Source organism: the organism of the source record quoted next, unplaced genomic scaffold (assembly GCF_019419815.1).
Source record: "Pyrus x bretschneideri cultivar Hongxiangsu unplaced genomic scaffold, Pyrus_bretschneideri_v1 Contig14, whole genome shotgun sequence".
Taxonomy (NCBI): Eukaryota; Viridiplantae; Streptophyta; class Magnoliopsida; order Rosales; family Rosaceae; genus Pyrus; species Pyrus x bretschneideri.
Genome location: NW_025999435.1, coordinates 8,131,417 through 8,151,508, shown reverse-complemented (window position 1 = coordinate 8,151,508; position 20,092 = coordinate 8,131,417). Strand labels below are relative to the sequence as shown.

General features: G+C 40.6%; 1 protein-coding gene across 1 annotated transcript; it reads right to left on the bottom strand.

Moving 5' to 3' along the window:
- Window positions 1-995: 995 nt before the first annotated feature.
- On the bottom strand, window positions 996-2,571 carry LOC125475162. The gene is made up of 2 exons (XM_048579535.1): window positions 2,437-2,571; window positions 996-1,592 (listed from the first exon to the last, which is right to left on the bottom strand). The coding sequence occupies exons 1-2, from the start codon at window positions 2,569-2,571 to the stop codon at window positions 996-998; spliced, it is 732 nt and encodes a 243-aa protein (XP_048435492.1).
- Window positions 2,572-20,092: the final 17,521 nt, after the last annotated feature.

The window sequence follows — 20,092 nt, the reverse complement described above, 5'->3', positions numbered from 1 at the left end:
AGGAGATATGACCAGGGCCCCAAACATCACAGTGACCAAGTTCTAAACTATGAGTAGTACTGCTAGTGCTTACAGAAAATGGCAACTTATGATTTTTACCAATTGCATAATCTTGACAAAAGAAAGATATAGATTGTTTTCTAGTGTTAGCAAGCTTATTTCTACTTAATATCTTCCGGAAGATTGCAGAAGAGGGATGTCCAAGCCTCTTATGCTAAAGTTGTAAGGAAGCCAGAGCTAACTGGCCCTGAAAAAGCATTATCCCCATAGAACGGTCCTTGATTGTAGAACAATCAGATTCAAGGATTAATTGATAGTAATTATCCTTTAAAAATTGATATGCAGAGAGGATATTAAACTTCATATGAGGAACATGGAGAACATTGTTCAACTTAAGAGAGGATATTAAACTTCATATGAGGAACATGGAGAACATTGTTCAACTTAAATGCTGCAGTTAGAGTTTTAAGAACAAAAGTGCTAGTGTGGTGAATGGGCATACCTTGACCATCATCGATATAAACCTTGTCTTCACCATGATAAGGCATAGAAGAATGAATGGCAGAGATATCATTCGTGATATGCGAGGTAACTCTAGAGTCCAAAATCTAGGCAGAAGAGGTAGATTTAGCAGTGGTCTGAGCACACACTGCTGCTAATTTAATTAGTGGAATTTTCCCAGCAAACGCATGATTTATGCATTCAAAGCAGTCAATTGCTTCATGATCCTAAGAGTGACAAATTTGATAGGGAACTTGGCCACCAGAGTATTATCGATTTGAGCCTCCTGAATAATGACTTGGATTGTAGGAGTTGCCTCGAAAATTACCAGTCCCACGAGAATTGTTGAAACTGCGATTGTTGCCACGATTATTGCCACAATTGCTGCCTCGATAATTCTTAAAAGAATTTTAGTTGGAATATGGAGTATCAAATGCTTGAGGAAATGCAATAAATTGAGGCGTTGGAAGAATCGAAGCCTGAGAACGTTGAGACTAAGCAGCATAGGCATGAAAAGGTTTTGTAACAGAAGGAACAACAGATTTCTTCTTTTGACTCATAAAGAGTTCTTTGTTGATCAATAAACCGTGAAGTTCATCAAGAGTTGTGGAGGAAATTCGCAACATTATAGAGTCAATGAAGGACTCGTACTCATCAGAGTGGCTATTGAGCGTAACAACAATAAGATCATGATCATAAACTGGCACACCGACAACCATTAAAGCATCCGAAATACTTTTGATTTGTTGAATGTATTCAGAGATTGAAAGATCAACTTTCTGAACTGAGCGAAGGCGAGTGTGGAATTGGTAAATGTGTGTAACAGAGACTCCACCAAAGCGTTGTTCAAGATTGATCCACAATTCGCGAGATGAAGATACACTAACGGTGAAAGGTATGATTTCTTCAAATAAAGTGGAATTTAACCAAATGAGGATGTTTTGATCATTCTCATACCAAGCTTCAAAGGCAAGATTCGGAGCACAGGTGCTGTGGCCAGGATTGTCAAGAAGAAATGGCGGTGGACACACTTCAGTGCCATCAAGAATTCCAGTTAGCTTGTAACGGAGAAAGATTGGAGCAAAAAGTGCCTTCCATACGAGATAATTGTCTCATTTAAGCTTTGTGGGAACCATACGACTAATGTTTTGGATTGTGATTGAAGAAATAGATGAAATTGGGGAATTAAGGTTAGGGTTCATCAAAGATGAATTTGGGACAAGAATGCTAGGATTCTCTGGAGAAGAAGCCGAAGATTCCATCAGAGACATAGAGAGAAACAGACATTAAAGATCGAAAAGATGGAGAATTGATCAAGAACTGAAGAAAATCGCAAATGAAAGCGTGAAGAGAATTAATCGAGAGACGAAGATCAATGAAAATTGCTAAAAGGTGGAAAGGATCGTGAAGAGGCAGTTAAACAAAGGCAGTTGATACCATATGAGATTTATGAAAGATTCTGTTTCATTGAATGAATGAGTCTTTACAACTGTGTGTATATATACACCTGCTAATCATAATTAGCACCTAATCAAGTATAACTAATTACACTAAGACAACAATTTGTTACACTAAGCAAATAGAAAATTGTTATGATGTGCTGGATTGTGTGTCAATACTTGTTTGATATTCATTTGTTCGTCGCATATGTTATCCATTAGTTAGGGTTCTATTATTTTATCTGTGTCCATCGTTGTTCATGTTTAGATTGTTTAGTTGTCTGATTTATAGTTTGCAAGAGAGAAAAAAAAAAGTCTGAAAAAAATGTGTTTTAGAAAAAAGTTAGTTTGCATCTGATAGCCTTCTGCTCCTTCCCCGCTGTCCGTATTTGTCCTGATCACTCGCAGGTGTTGACGAAGCCCAGAACTGAGAACCACTTGGATTGAGTTCATCTCCATTTAAACTCCTGATTCTTGCAAAACAAATTTAATAAACATGTATCTGCAACTGTCCACCAATATGAAACCACCACCATTCAACACCATCATCTCGCATCTGCGGGTATCTCGCATCGTTTCCCAGTCTGGATCCATCTCCACCGTCGTGACCACATACTTGCACAGCCCTCATCGCTGCCGCTTTAATCTACATCTCACCAACCGCATCACCACACCATTTCCTGCACTGCATTCGCACCTTTTGCACCCCACGCGTTTTGCACTAGAGTTCCTACACTTGTTTACACAAAAAGGAAAAAGAGGAAGAATGAGAAAAGAAGAAGATAAAAAATTAAAAAAAATTAAAAAAATAAAAATAAAAAACCCACACGGTCAAGGAGAAAAAAAAATTTGTTGTTTTTTTTTAATGTTTTGGGCTCACATGTTGCTGCTATTAAGACTTCTTGTTCGAAGTTGTTGTTGGGCTTAGTTTGTTTGGAGGCCCATAATGAGTTTGTTGATGCTGTATGGCTTGTTTGTAGTTGCTCACCACAATGATAGTTCAAATGTTTGGACTGGTGACCACTCAAGTGACGTTGTGTACATGGTGAATTGGTTTTTTATTGATTTGTTCAGAAGTTTGCAATTGGTATGGGAATCTTGCACTGGCACTGACATTGGAATCTTGTACTGGCACTAGCACTGGCATTGGAATCTTGCACTACATTGGCATTGGCATTGGCACTGGAATTTGGAATCTTACACTTGCACCGATGAAATTTCATATTGAAATTAGCATCAGAAATTAGCATAACAAGCTTGCATCCACATCGTCTGTTGGCAAAATCATGTTGTGTACCGCCGTGAGTTTGACGCGGGCGTGGGGAGGGGGGGGCGGTGTTGGAAAATATTAGTATTTATATTTATTTTAGTATTTGGGTTTTCCTTGTTAGTTTAGGAATTGGGCCTAGCCCATCCGAGTTAGGGTTTCTTAGGTTTAGTTATCTATAAATATTGTTTGTAATTTAGTTTAAGAAATAAGTTAGTCACAATGTAGTCCATTGAGATTCTGTAGCCCTTTTGGCATTCTCTATTAATAATATTTTTGTTAGTCTTGTTCTATCGCCCACTCTGATATTCAACTATATTTCTGATTTCTAATACATAATTATGTCAACATTGAAAGAAAACGACATTTCGAACTACCAATATTTGTCACCTCCACCGCTCATTATCGAATTCACACAAAAAAAGTAAAAAAATAAACGTCATTTTAATAACTCAAATTTGTCTATTCCACCACTCGTTGCGTCCGAGCACCAAAAAGACGAAATCACGCTTAAAAACTATGTGGGGGAAGTGAGAGCCCAACGGGCCAGGTCTCTTAGGTCGAATTGGTTGAGGCCTATTTAAGAAAAGATTACTTGGCCCACATGTTAAGAAATACTTAGTCATGTCTAGATTAGTCTCTACCTCCGGAATTTGGGAAATTCTGTACCTAAAGTGACTTGGATTTGGAAAAGACCTTTCCTTGATTTCCTTTTTAGATTTGGAGTTACACCTTATATTGGATTTACAGCTCCTACACTAAAACTAGATTATTGATTGTAGATACAAGGTATCGCACAATTTCTTAACTTCAACCTACTGCTTTGAGTTATTACCGATAATTGACTTAAACGTCGAAGGAACTCATATGCAGCAATGCTAAGGGGGCTAACATATGGGCCCCTACAACGGTCAAGTCGAACATGTGGCAAAATCAATCACTTAACCAAATGAATCTGAAATGCACATTGTGGATGTAAATTTTCTCCTTCTTCTTGGACAAAAATCCACCTGCACAACAATTAACACCAAGAGCCTCAGGCACCCACGATGAATTTTTTTTGGGGGGGGGGGGGGTGCGCTTTGGCCAAAGAACATCCAATGTCAAAGTTAGAATTTGAGAGAGAAAGTGTTTAGAGAAATTTGGAGAATTTTAGAAGAAAATTGGACTTAGGTTTTTGGAGAAATGAGGGGCTATATATAGGGGTGTGGCCGGCCTTATTTGGAGAAATAGGGACCGGCCACTTATGGTGGTGATTTGAGTGTAATTGCAATCAATTAGGCAATTAATCAATTAATTGGGTAATTAATCAATTAATTAGCTAATCAATCATAATTCGAAAAGAATTAATTCGAAGTTACCTTGTGGGGAGGATTTGATGAGGATTGATGAAAAGGGATTTGAATGAATACCATTTTGATCACCTTTGACCTTGATTGGGTCGTTATTGTTTGTTGCATGCACGTGGGAATCCCGGTGTGCCTCAAGGGTAATTTTGTTCTTTTTACCCAAAGGTACACGTGTGGGCAGTAGGTGTATAGATCTTCGCTTTTGGTCACGTGTGGGTCGTTATTTTTGGCTCCACAAATGCCCCTACACCTGTTGGCTGCTCACAAGAAAGGGCAGTAGGTGTAAAGATCTTCCCTTGCTTTAGAAAACATAGTATACTTTCCTATTTTGATGTAGATTCCCTTATTAATAGGAAATTAGATCCTTTTAGGAAATGAAAATAAATTACTTCTAAAGTCTACTTAAATCTACCTTAAGTAGATTATTAAATTAACTTCAGAGAGCAATTTATTCTACCCTACAAGAGAGAGAAAGTTATAGGATATTTGTTCCCCCTCCCCTAGCAATCTTCTTCACTTGCCCGTGCAAAGGACCATTTTTTGTTGCTTTCTTCGCCTTTACGCTGCATCAAGGTAAGAAAAAAATTTAATTTTCCTTGTCTTCTTAATTTTTGGGAGCCTCAAGGCTTGAAATTTGGTTCGGCGGGGGTCGAGAAGACGTGAAAAGGTGGCTGGGAAGTCACGGCTGGGCTGCTGCCACGTGTGGCTAGTTGGGGCATTATGGCCTGGCCTTGAATTTGGGCTGCTAGGCTCAGGCCTGTGCGGGAGAAAAGAAAGGAAGGGAGGTGCGAAGACGCCAACCCCCCTCTATTTGGACTTGGGCCCGTGTCGGCATGGTGGTTGGTTCAAGGGGCGTAGGCCTCCTTTTTTTTTTTTTTTTTTTTATCGCTAGGCTCAGGCTCGTGCTGATATAGGAGAAAGATAGAGAGTTGTTGACGTGCGCGTTAAGGCACTTGCCCTTTTACTGTTGACTTAGGCTATGAGGCCTGGCATGCCGAGACCATTCCCTCTATTTTTATAGAATTCCTTCGAGTATGTCTTCTTTTAGCCATAAAGGTGATGATGGTGTGCCATAATTATATCATCAAGGTGGGTCCTTGAGCAAGGTGGGCTACTTCAAAGTTGCTCACTTCAAGATTAGCTCTGATGACTTGTTTAGAGACTTCCTTAAGGCATATAGGCATGCCATTCCGTCCAGGATGCGTGTGAAGCACGTCAAAGAAAGTAGCAGCCATGGGCAGTGGGGCTCGGAGAGCAATCAAATTTCACCCTTACTACTTTATGTTGGGATTCACTTTCCCTATGCCTCGTTTCTTCCAAGAAGTATTTTGCTCTGTGAAGTGTGCCCTTGCTCAATGTTCTCCGAATACGGTCTGTGTGATGGTGAGGTTCATCAATTTAAGCCAATTCTTTCACTTGAATTTGACCATCAATGAATTTTGGTACTTCTTTGACATTGGCCACATTGAAGGAGTTGGGCAGCTGCGATCTCACCATAGACTCTTTGACCACTCAAGCAAGGAAGATCATGACTGGGCCAAGGAGACTTTGGAGATAAATGGAGAATGGGAGTTTGATTCCTCCCCTAACCTGCGTGTTCCAACGTTTTTCATCTCCAGTAAGTAGGCTGCTTAGTCCCTCAGTTGCTTTGTGCTTTTCGCTAAGTTTCTCTCTGATTTACTGATTGTCTTGCTTTGCCCTTGTAGATTTGGAATTCTGCTCGACTCCTAAGACTTCTCCTGATATGAAGAAGGTGCATATTGCACTAGGAATTCCTCCTGAGCATCGCGAGTGGCATTGGCTGCTTAGTCCTTTTTGCCGGGAGAAAGGTAGGCTGCCCCCGAGAGAAGAGATAAAACGAATCAAGGCGGAGGCACTAGCGCATTCGATCGCCGTTATGGAGCCCGCTGCAAATGAAGGTAAGAAAAAGAGATCTTCCCCGCCTGCTCAAGAAATGCCAGCTAAGAAAAAACTAAAGACATATTCCGCTGCTCGCGAAGGTTCGCCGGCTGCTCCCAGACTTGTGATTGACTTGACTTTGTCCAACGGTGAAAAGGATGAGGCTGCTAGATCTGTACCAGTAATGCCTGTCATTCCAAAGGTGGCTAATTCAATTGCTGATATGATTGCTTAGTGTAGAAGGTCTGTCGTTCCCCCAATGCTGAAATTTATGCCAAAACGTTCGTTGGGGACTAAGTCTGGTTCATCTTTGAAGAGACTTGCTACTATGAAGAGAGATAAGGTGGACTGTGCTACTAAAGTGGCACTAAAAGCCACTCCCCCTTCTGCTAAAACTGATTTGCCTGTTAAGAAGAATGAGACTGCTCGTGTGGGCATTTGTGAGAAATCCACCAAGCTTATTTTCGGGGAAGCTGGCGAGATTTGCGCGCTCTTGAAACCAGATCTGCTTGAAGACATGGATGCTTGTGCCAAGTTTGTTGATAGCGTTAAAGGTGTTGTCTGCCCAAGTTCCTTTGCGAAGCATATGACCGAGTATTGATAAACTCATATTTACATATATTTTACATCAAATTCACTTGTCTTTTCTTCGTTAGTTCCTTATATTGTTGAGCTATTTACTTTGTTTTTGTGTTTTGTAGGATTTGTCAAGTAAAGAAAAGAAAAATATCACAAGTGGGATTTTAAGTAACAAATTGGTCAAAACTGTCTGTGCAGATCAGCTAGCTTTGGAAGCAAGTTGCGGACAGCTCAGAATGAATTCGAGAATGAGCCTTATATTCTTGGAAAGCTACGGATGTCTATTTTCTGGGACATTTCGTGGATTGTTAATATCATTTTTCTAGAAGAAATTATGGCCGTTTTAACATTGAAATGTTCACAAGAGGTTAAGCAGTTTGTAACTACAATGAAAACAATAAACCCAATAAATCTAGCAGCCAAAACTGATGTAGCCAAGAACAAGCCAGCTGGCATCTATTCAAATATCAGAGGAAATGGAGTTAAAGATGAGGATTAAGTCGGAGTAATTGGCATAAAGGCTGCCCAAAGAGTTACAATTGTTTTACCATTTTCTCTCACGTATTGTCATCACTAAATTGCTATTAGTGGGGGAAGTTATGGAAATGATGTAGCAAGAATTGGTTTAAAGGAGTGTTGGGGGAGGAAATAAAGGGCAATTTTTTTTACAGAAATAAATTTTGAAAAAAAAAAAAAAAAAGGCTGCAAGTTGTAGCGAAAAGGAAGGAAAAAAAGGCAAGGCAGCAACGTTGGGGAAGTAAGGGAGGAAGGAGGAAATCTTTGCATTTTCTTCTTTCGGTTTTATCTTCTCAAACTCATGTCTTTCTTTTGGTTTAATTTGAGAATTATATGTAACTAAATTTTTAGTAGTTAGGGGCTGTTTTGAAGCCCCGAATATATTGCAAGTTTGTTATGAATTACTTTTATGAATGGATGAAAATTGGCTAAAAATTGGTTCACTACTTGTCTCATTGATGAATTCTTTATGTGTTTTCTACGGGTGCATACTTAGTAAGCACATCTAGGCTTCTAATGCTATGAATATGTGTATGCCTGCCCTTGTCGAATGAGGGCCTACATATGTTCTAGAGTAGTACTTGTTAATTGCGATTAACATGTGAACCAATTTCTAGGATAAGTAAGACAACACCTAGTACTTACGATGCTTTGTGATGACTCAAACTTTTTTCGTTCTTAATGATATCGACTTGTTTAATCTATGAACATGCCATTCTAGATTGCATGTTAGAGACTAAGTTAAGTTGAAAACTCCATTCTCTTAACATACTACATAAGACAGAGTAATAGGTTGATTTCTAACATTGAGCCAACTTGAGCATCTTCATCTGGAAATAAAAGGAATTTGAATGAAACATAACATGTTCGCATGATTATTTAGTGGTGAATAGAAATTCCCCTAACTCATTTTTCTTAATTTGTGAACTACTTAAAATCTGTTTATGTCATGTTTTTGTTCAATTTAATTTAAATAGAAAATCAACTCCAAAAATCCCAAAAAATTTGTGTGAGTGTAGCTCCATGTGTTTAGTGTTTGCATATAAAATTTCGTAGACTTTAGATAAGTGTAAGTCGGTCTAATAATTATTTTTCTGTGGCTGGTTAGTAGGGACAACAACTCAGTTTTTGTGACATTTTAAGTAGTTAGATAAAACAATCTTCTGCGTGAAAGACCCTTATTTTCATATGCTACAATTGACAAATCTTAATGTTAATAAGGAAAATAAATAGGACATTTGTGTGCTACTTTGTGGTGTACTTTTAATCCTATCAAGTATAGGAGGACTACTCTACTTGCCATGATGCAAAAGATGACGATTCTGGCAGCCGAGTCTACCAAGAGGATACCAAGGCTGCCAAGAGGGTGGCAAAGACTATGGCAACCGAAGCTTATTCCTCGGCCGAGAAGATCAAGAGGTTGGAATCTGAGCTTGCCACTTTGAAGGGGTTTAATATATCTGCCCCCACTTCTCTGTAGCTTGAGACTGCTCACTAAGATATCGTAGATTTGAAAACTAGGCTTGATGTGATCCAAGTTAAGTATGAAAGTGTAGAGAATGACATTGGATGTTACATACCTCATATCCAAAACCTTGAGTGTGCCATTTCTAAGCTTCGCTCCACTGCTTACGTGAAGGACGAAGAGCTGATTGCTACTTATAATTAAGTGATCCACTTCAAGAAAGTCATTGATAGGCTTGAACCTCAAGTGTTAGAACTCTAAGGTGCTTTGAATATCAACAAAAATCTAAAGAAGGAAGTGGAAGAGCTACAGCGCGTCCGTGTTAATCTACTCGAGGAGAACAAGCAGTTGAAGGGTGAGAAGGCTGGGTTCGAAGCTTCGCTTACTTAGAGTTAAGCCGATTTCTACAAGTTGGGAAATGTAGATCATCTCTTTGGTAGGCCGTCTGACTTTAAGTTTGCTGGGAAAGACTTCGAGACCTTTTTTATTTCTCCAAAAGACTTGCTTGCTTTTACCTTTGAGGCTTCTATTAGTGAAGTAGTCAGAGAGGTTGGTGCCCTGGCAGGAGTAGCCGAGGGTGAAGCACCGGATGGTGCTGCTGTTGAAGGTGTAGCGACCGAGTAGTCGTGAAGCGTCCAAGCTGCTAAAGAGTAGTCTTCTAGGTAGTCTTTAGGATTTTCTTTGTCTTTTTTGTTGCTTTTTGCTTTGCTTGAACACTTTCAGCCTTTGCCAGCTGTTTATCAATTTTGCTAGAAAATTTAATAAACTTATTTTCTTCGCTTTTCTTCATCTTCGCTTCTTTTGTTCATACCCAACCTTTGACTTCTAGACCAGCAGCAGGCGTGCTACTTTTTTATATGAAAACAGGCCCACGTAGCTTATGCAACCGTGGGGGTTGGTGTAGAACTTTGCAAAGTTGTTAGCCATAGGGTCGGCAGCCGGACGCCTTACTTACAGAAGCAAACAAGTTCGCGTGACCACTTGGCTGTTAACTTTGGCTTTCTTTAATCCTTTAAGCTGTGTGGCTTGCATCATAACATACTTTGTGTATCCAATTCTATTGTTTGCATAGCAAGTATCACAACACTTTAGGAATTAGTGTAAAACATTATGCGCTTTGGCAAAAGTGAAGCTCATCGATTGCGTAACATGTCGGCAATAGATGAAGCTTTGTATATGCGCACTAACTTGTTTAACCTTTCACAGAAACATGCGGTTGAATAAGTTTAAAGTGACTTACTACTTGAAGGGCAAGCCGTAAAAAGTCTTCTGGAAATTGTAAGCTACCTTGGTGCACTAGGTAACAACTTTAGGTTTCCAGGGCAACCGTCCATAAGGTGTACTGCGTAATGTGCCCCCTCTGTCTCTGGGGCTCAATTCCCCATGAATTAGGTGAAAAGACCCCAAAATCCTTTAGTTAGCTAAGCTTTAAGAAATACCATTATGGCCACTTTTAGGAATCCCAGCGCAAACAATCGTACACCTAGTTATACTAGGGCAACCCAACTCATCCACGTCTGGATATTTAGAGTGTAGAGTTTATTCTCCCGCATTGGAGAGCGAACCCATGTGGGTGTTAGGTAATTGGTTTACCCTCTTGCACTGAAGAGCATGGTTAGTCCATCGGGGTGTGTAATTCTTACGATTAGTCCCTAAGAAAGGCATGGTCTTCTTTTGAAGTGTAAGAGTGATCAGTTGTTCTAAGCATGTAGTCAAGCCAAGTTGTAAATTACTTTTGAATTCCTCATTGAAAAGCAAGTGAAACGAACAAGAACTTAGTTGTAAGGGAGGAACTACATAATAACTGGATAGTTCTAAGCTTGCAAGGTGGTGCCCATCGAGCTGCTTAAGTCTTCGGGCTTTGATGTAGCAGGAGGTTATGCATAGTACTTCCTCAAATTGTAGGCGTTCCACTGTTTTTTTATTTTTTTGTCGTTCATGGTGGCGAGGGTGTAACCACCATTGCCGCCTACTCTACCGATCGTGTACAGACCTTCCCAGATGAGATCCATCTTTTTGGAGCCTTATCTTCGAGCTGTAATGAAGGCTTTTCTTAAGACTAAATCTCTGGGCTTAAACTGCCATATCTTGGCCCTTTTGTTGTAACTAGAATGGAGCTGCTGCTGGTAAGCTGTGATGCGGATAATGACCTTCTCGCGTTTTTCCTCTGCCAGATCTAGATTTATGTCCATTTCCTTTCCATTTTGCTCGATGTTTGGCAGTAGAGTATTGACACTTGGCACGATGACATTGGGAAAAATGATTGCTTCTGAACCAAATGCCAAAGGGAAAGGAGTCTCACCGGTTGCTCATCGTTTGGTGATGCGATACACCCATAGACATCTAGGGAGTTCGTCTAGCCATTTTCCCTTCTTATCAGAAAGGTACTTCTTAAGGTAGTCAAGAATCATCTTCTTAGATGCCTCAGCTTACCCATTACCTTGAGGATACCTTGGCGTGGACATGTGCTACTTAATGCTTGGAAGAACTTCACCAAATCTTTACCTACGAATTACGGGCCATTGTTTGTGACGATGAATTGAGGGATGCTGATTCGGCAAATGATGTTCCTCCATATGAAACCCTCTATGTCCATCTAAGTTATGGTTGTCATGGGCTCTGCTTCTACCCATTGGGTAAAGTAATCGGTTGCCACGAACATCATGCCTCTGCCCCTAGTAGCGAGCTGCATTGGCCCTACTAAGTCGATTGCTCACTACATGAATAGCTAAGGACTCATCTGCTAGTGTAGTTCGCTAGCAGGCAATACTGGTACCAGCTTGTAACGTTAGCAGCAATCGCATTTTTGTACTAATTCCTTAGCGTCTTGATGCATAGTAAGCCAGTAGTAGCCTACATTGAGAGCCTTTTGTGCTAAGGATCGGCCTCCGAAGTGATTTCCACAAACGTCTTCATGGATTGAACTTAGAACCTTTAAGTTGTCGGGAAGCGCTAGGAAGTGGAGATGTGGTCCAATGTAGGATCTTCAAACGAGAATGCCTTTATTTGGAGCTTTCTAGACTCCAATGTTTCAGTGGGGAGTGTGCCATTAACTAGGTAGTCTATAATGGAATCTTGCTAGTTCGGAGTTATACTAACATGTGACACCTCAACTGTTGGCTCTGCCTCTATGCTTAGCTTATCTAGATACACCATTGGAATAAAGCATTTAAGTTAGTGGTCAAGGGCGGAGCATAAGTCGGCTAGCACATCTGTGTAAGTGTTGTCTGCCCACGGAACTTTAGTGAAGGTGTAAGACTGAAAGGCCTCAAGTTGCTTTCGTACCTACTCCAAGTATTGCACCACCCTTGGATGTTTTACTGTGTACTCCCTAATAGTCTAGCTAGTAGCTGGGAATCAAAATGAATTGCGAGCTTTTTCACCACCACCAAGTCTTTTGCCATTCAGAGGACCTGCTAGTAGGGCCTCGTACATCACTTTGTTGTTAGATGCTTTGAAGCCTAGAATGATCGCCTGCTTGAGCATCAAACCGTTTGGGGTGACAAAGACCACGTCAGCTCTCGAACCTTTGTAGTTGCATATACCGTCAACATGCAAATGCCAGAAGTATCGATTGAATGAAGCAGGCACGGTTATGGCGTGCTCAGCTACCTTTGGGGTGTTATTGGGCCACTCTATTGCATTGCTTAGGCTAGGCATAAATTTCATTATGAAGTCTGCCAAGGCTTGGGCCTTTATCGCCATACAGGGTCAGAAAACTAAACTGTAATGCAAAGTTCTAACGCATATTTCACCACTCATTGAGAAGCGTCTGGACTATGTAAGATTGATCGTAGAGGATATTAAGCCATAACAATAGCTGTATGAGCTTGAAAGTATGGTCTAAGCTTCCAAGCCGCAACAACTAACGCCAAAATTAATTTATCGATCTATAGATATCTAGTTTTTGCATCAAGATGAGCTTTAGAAGTGTAGAATACCAACAGTTGGGCCCCTAGCTCTTCTCGTATGAGGGCAGAGCTCACTGCTACTTCGAAGACTGCCAAGTAGATGTATAAGTCCTCCGCTGCTTCCGGCTTGGATAATAAGAGAGGTGATGTGAGATATTTCTTCAGGTCTTGGAAAACTCTTTCGTACTCATCATCCGATTTGTCTCGTGTGCCGTCTTGATGGACTTGAAAAAGGGCTTGTATTGATCCGTGGACCTATGAGAGAAAGCGGTTAAGGGTGGATGCTTGTCCGATCAAGCTTTGGATCTCCTTTAAGGTAGTTGGAGATTTCATCTCTAAGATCGCTCGGATTTGCTTAGGATGTGCTTCGATTCGTCATTGGGTTACTATGTACCCCAACAATCTGCCTGAAGATACTCCGAATATACATTTGGCGGGATTGAGCTTCATCTTGTATCATCTAAGGACGTTGAAAGTTTCTGCCAAATTACCGATCTGGTCTAATGGCTACTTGCCCTTCACCATGATGACGTCGACATAGGCCTCCATGGTTACTCCAATTTGCTTCTTGAGCATCATGTTTACTAACCTTTATTAAGTGGCACCCGCATTCTTGAGGCAAAAGGGCATAACCTTGTAGCAGTAGGTGCCTTACTCAATCATGGACGCAGTTTTCTCCTTGTCTGGCTCGTACATGGCTATTTGGTTGTATCCAGGGTATGCGTCTAAGAAACTAAGCAGCTGGTTCCTAGAAGTTGAATCTACTAATAGATTAATTCGGGGAAGTGGATCAGGATCATTTGGGCATGCTTTATTAAGGTCGGTGTAGTCTATGCAAACCCACTATTTGCCCTTCTCTTTCTTTTTCACTAACACGACGTTAGCAAGCCATACTGAGTGTGCTACCTCTTATATTAATCCAACCTCCAGTAGCTTGTCTATCTCCGCTTTGATGATCATTACTCTGTCAGGTGCGAAATGCCTTCTTTTTTGGATCACCAATTGAGCAGCAGGCTCGACATGCAACTTATGGAAAACTATCTCAGGGTCGATGTTAGGCATATAAGAAAGTGACTACACAAAGATGTCGCAATTTTTCCTAAGGAAAATCGTGAGTTCTTCTTTTTCCTTCGGGCTTATACGTAAGTTGATTCTAGCAGTCTTCTCCGGCTATTGGGGATCAAGAATGATGTGTTCAACATCCTCTTCTGGTTTCCACCCCGTTTCGACTACTGGCGCATTGGTTTAGACACCATCTTCTTGATCCACTTGCTGTAATTGATATTTGGTAGCTTCATCATCCTTTTGGAGCTCGGTAGCCTCTACGGGGGTAAAGGTCTTCTTCATTGATTCCTTCAATACTTGCACAATGCATCGCCGAGATGCAGCCTGGTTAGACTTGATTTTTCTGACTGCTCCTTCCAGGATGCGGAATCAAATTTTTTTTTTATACTTGACGGAAGTGACGGCGTCCAGCTTTACTAGCCATGGTCTCCCTAGAATCCTATTGTAGGGAGACGGGTTACTTACTATTATGAACGTTTGCTTTAAGACAACTGACGACGTTTTCACATCAAGTATGATGTGTCTGATAGAAGTCAAGGTGTGTCCGTTGAATCTGGTGAATACCTCTGCTCGGCGTATGATTTTGTTTTCCAGGCCCATCTTTCTAATTACTGAGAGCTGAAGTAGGTTAACTGCACTTCCATGGTCAACCATCATTTTCTCGACTATGGCATGGGCCAATTAAACAAATACCACTAGTGCGTCATCATGTGGGAAATCAACGCCTTTAACATCATGCTCAATGAAGCCAACAATAGGTCCAGGTTGGGTGTCGATTGCCTAAACCTGCGAAACTAGTAGAGCCTATCTGATCTTCATCTTCTTTGAATTGTTGATGGCCCCTAAGTGCTTAAACTCGACGAAGATGCCATTAATTTGAATCATCTTGTTGGGTAGCTCTTCATCAGCGTCTGCATTCCTTCTAGGCTGTATAGCTGGCTTGTCCGTGTTCCTTCACGAGCTTCTCTAGGTAATTCTTCCAAGTGTAGCAGTCGTCAGTTGTGTGACCAGGACCTCGATCGAATTCGTAGTACTTGGTATGATCCAACTTGGAAGTATCTCCCTTTGATTGTTTTAGTAGCTTGAACCATAGCTCATTCTTAATATGGCGAATGATTTGGTGGATTGGGATCGAGAACTTTGAGTAGTTCTTGATTGTCGGGTCTTCTTTAGTCTAGGATCAATCCTTATGTTTGGCCCTTTGCCTGCTTTTATTGTTATATTGTTTTCCGTCCTCTTTTTTTCTGAGATACTATCGATTCTCTTCAAGGTTGCTCAGGTGCCTTGTCTGCTCGCCGAGCCTCATCCCAAAGTGCATGCTTCTCTGCTAGAGCCAAAGACTCCGCCAGAGTTATATCTTTTTTCATAATCCAAACAGTGGGTAATCTATTAAAAGTCCTTTTTGGAAAGTTGCACTAGCTATCGAGTCGTCGCATCGAATAATCTTAGCCTTCTCTGCTTTGAAACTCTTCATGTAGTCGTAGAGCGACTCCTTCGGATTTTTCTTCACATTGAACAAATGATTGGACTTCTTTTTAATGGAGCGGTATGACGAGTATTCTTTGGTGAAAACCAAGGAAAAATCATCAAAACTCTGGATGGATAGTGGCAATATGGTGTGAAACCAATCTTGCACCTCACCTTGTAAAGGGGTGGTGAATATCTTACACATAAAAGCATCGTTGTTCTGGTAAAGGACTATGGTGCTTCAGTAATGATTCAAATGTCTTTTCGAATCTCCACTATTTTGAAAAATGTGAATTGTGGCATGTTAAACTTGCGTGGAGGTTCTGCTTGCTCAATCTTGTCCATGAATGATGACCTGCTCATATTGGTTATGTCTCGTCGTAGTGCCTTATCAGTGACCTCGTTACTTTGGAAGTCACACAATCGCTCGGTCAATAGCCTCTCTACTTCTTCCTGAATTTGCCTTTATTGGGATAACAGAGCTATCGGCTGCCCCCGTTCTTGACCTGCTGGTCTAGGCTACTCTTCTATATACTCAGCATGTCTACGTAACGACTGCAGTGTATGTGGTACATCATTAACACGCAAGTGAATTTCTTACAGATTACCAATTGGACTTGAGCTAGATTGAGTGATTGTTTCTTTCTATCTATCTTCCTGCCTACTCTGATATGAGGTGAAGGGTACTCTTTATGGGCCTAGCCACGAATGAACATTTCGCCTGGAAGGTTGATCATGTTGATCGTTGGAGAGTGGTTCCAACCATAAATGTATGCTTGCCTATGGGCCTAACAGAGAGTGCACACTCCTCCATGTGCTAAGACATGAGTATACACTATTTTGGAGGCCCAGTCGAAAGTGTAAACTGCCGGAACGCTCGGTTTGTGGCTGGTCGAGTGGCTGCTAACTAAGACGCTGCTGGAAAGGTTCTTTGTCTGCTTTTGTCTTACTTCGAGACACCTCGTCAGGGGCACGTTGCATCTCGGTAAGCTGCAAAAGCTGATTCACCAAGGTCGTCTGTCGTGAGAGGGCGCTCGTCCACTCTAAGACTTGTCAAGACAAGTGTTGCTCGCCATTTGGGTTGGAAGAGCTTAGACAGAATGTGTCTTCTTGAGTAATGGAAGTGTAATGGACTTCGAGCATGAAATTTCAGTTAGAAAATGTCAAATCAGCAGAGAAATGGGATGAAAATGCCCCCGATTTAATGGTCGGCCCAAAAATCTAAAGCCAGGACGGTTGAACCCGTCATAGGCCGGTTTGGGCTACTTGGGACACCACTGGAGTGAGTTAGGCCATGGAAGTGGGATGGATTGCATGTGACACATGTTGGGCCTTAGCTCGACTCGATAGGTCCAGGGCTTGGGCAAGTGGAGCTTGGAATGGCATAGGGCGCTGGTTTGGCGTGTCTTGAGCTCATGGGCCTTGGGTCGTTTATAGAGCTCAAACTTGAGCTGCTGGGGCAACGGCTTAGGCTGCCCTTGGCTTCTGGGTTTGCTGTTCCCCATGAGTTGTGGGCCTTCCAAAGGTGGCCACAGTGGTTGCTGCTGTGGTGGCTGCTGCGGTGGTGCCCCATGATGGTGCCACTCCACTTGCCATCGTGTTAAGCCTCGTGGATTGCCGTGGTCCTAATTCTTGAACATTAGAATTTTCGTTCGTCGTGGTTTCTGAATCTCTTGTTATTGTACTTTTGTTTTATGTTGATTCAAAGAATTTTTATATAAAAAAATTCTAGGAATGAGAACGTAGGAAAAATCTACAAATGAACAAGAAAACGAAAAACCTTGAATACGAGAGTCTTTTTTCAAGCGTTTAAATCAAGGCTCTCAATGAAAGTACCAATTTGTGGATGCAAATTTCTGCCTTCTTCTCCTTGGACGAAAATGCACCTGCAAAATAATTAACACCTTAGGTCAAGGCCAAGAGCCTCATGTGCCCATGATGAATGAGGGGCTTTGGTCGTAGAACCTCCGATGCCAAAGTTAGAGTTTGTGAGAGAAAGTGTTTAGAGAAATTTGGAGAATTTTAGAAAAGGACTGGACTTAGGTTTTTAGAGAAATGAGGGGCTATATATAGGGGGGTGGCGGGCCTTATTTGGAGAAATAGGGACCAGCCACTTATGGTGGTGATTTGAGTGTAACTACAATCAATTAGGCAATTAATCAAATAATTAGCTAATAAACCTAATTCGAAAAGAATAATTTGGGAGTTACCTTGTGGGGAGGATTTGATGAGGATTGATGAAAAAGGTTTTAAATGAATACCATTTTGATCACCTTTGACCTTGATTGGGCTGTTATTGTCTATTACATGCACGTGGGAATCTCGATGTGCCTCGAGGGTAATTTTGTCCTTTTAACCCAAAAGTCTACGTGTCGCCTCCATAATTTTCTTGATTATTTTTGGTTCAACACATACTTCAACTATGATCCAAGGGCTCACATTTAATCAAAGCATTTAAATTGTAGAAACCAATCTTCATTTCTTGCAAAACACTTATGCACCAACACTCATTTCTCAATGTTTGGCTGCTTTCACCCCAAGAGCATTTCTGAGATACTCAAATCGATTCCTAGCAAATGCCTTGGTGAATGTGTCTACCAATTGCTCTTCTGTCTTGCAGTACATCACATCAATTGTCTCATCTTGCAGTGCATCTCTGATAAAGTGGAATCTTCTGCTTATGGGCATTGTTTTCTGATGAAACATAGAATTTTTAGTCATTGGTATGGTTGAAGTGTTGTCACAGAGCAATGGTGTAGAATCAACTTGTTCTTCAACAAAATCAGCTAGTGCAAACTCTAACCAGATTACTTAAGTTGTGGCTTCTGCAGCACTAACATACTCAACCTCTGCGGTTGATAAAGCAACACTTTGTTGTTTAATAGATGCCCAAAACAATACCGCTAAGCCAAAGGTAAAACCACAACCAGAAGTGTTTCTCATCCCATCATTACTTCTTGACCAATCATTGTTATAGTAGCTAATTAGCACTGTAGATTTACCCTTCTCATACTCAATCCCAAAGTCCCTTGAATGTATATCAGACCCTCTTTGTTGTTCACTTGTGTTTTCCTCGTTGGATTATACATATATCTAGCTAATAGGCATGCTGCAAACATCACATTAGGTCTTGTTGCAGTTAAGTACAGCAAACTGCCAACAATTTTCTGTATAATTTTTCATGAGCACTTTCACTTCCATTAGATTTACTTAGTTTTTCATTGACTACAAGTGGTGTAGCCACATATTTACAGTCCTTAAGTCTAAACTTCTCCAGTAACGTTTTTGCATACTTCTTCTGGTGAATGAATATACTTTTCTTAGTTTGAATCACTCACAAACCAAGAAAGTGATACAAAAGGTCCATATCAGTCGTTTCATACTGTTTCATCATTTCCACCTTGAATTCATAATCATATCTTTAGAACTTTCGATATAGATGATGTCATCCACATATAGTGAAACAATCAGAATACTTGAACTAGTGGACTTGATGTATAGAGTAGCATCACTTGGACTTTGTTTGTACCATACTTCACTTATTATGAAACTTCTAAGCACCGGTCAACTTTGTACCTTTAGAGACTTACTGAATGATTCATGCTGAGGCATCCCTACTGAAGCACAAGATTTCTCTCCAACCAGGAGGCCAATCATAGCACGACACCTGTTTTCATCAGAATAAAGGAGATCATTCTCCTACAGTTAATCCTTAATGCCATTATTATACTTAAACCCATCATTAGAATTCACTGATGATGATTATACTTGAACCTATGTATTGTGTAAACTCTTCACTATTAATGGGAACTTTTCTACCTTATGGACATAGCCCAACTTAGGGTGAACCGCTTACATCTTGTGTTTGCTTCCCTATCTCTTTTTGTTTACATATTATCTTCACTAGGTGACCAAAGCAACTATGCAAAGGTCACAAACTTGATACTTTACATTGTTCCAAAGTCTCATCGATTTTGTGCATCATCAAACTCCTTTTGAAACCAGATTTGTTGAAATAAGTATCAATTTCATCGTACCAAGCTCTGGCAGCTTGCTTTAACCCATATAATGCTTTCTTTAATCTATATACTTTATCTTCTTGATACCCTAAAGGTTCGTCCATATACATTTGTTTATGCAGAACACCATTTAGAAATGCAGACTTGACATCTAATTAGAACAATTTCCAACCTTTTTGAGCTATGAGTGCAATCAAAGTTCTGATAGTATCTAATCTTACAACTAGTGCAAAAGTCTAACTAAGGTCAACTCATGGATTTTTTAGAATAGGCTTTACCTACTAATCTTGCCTTACTCTTTTGCACAGAACTATCCAAGTTCAATTTTGTCTTATAAACCTATTTAACACCAATAACAGGTTTATCAGATGGTCTGTTAACCATTTCCCAAGTACAATTATTTTCTATCATCTATCATCTATCATCTCAACTCAGTACTCATTGTTTTCTGCCATGATTCATCTTTTGATGTTTCTTCAAAGCACTCAAGTCCAATTATGCATAAATTACATCTTTCATATACTTCATTCAAACTTCTGAACTTGAGAGGAGTGTGAAAAATACTTTTGTGGACATGTAATGCCCTTTCCAGTGACATTACTTGCAGAAGAAGCA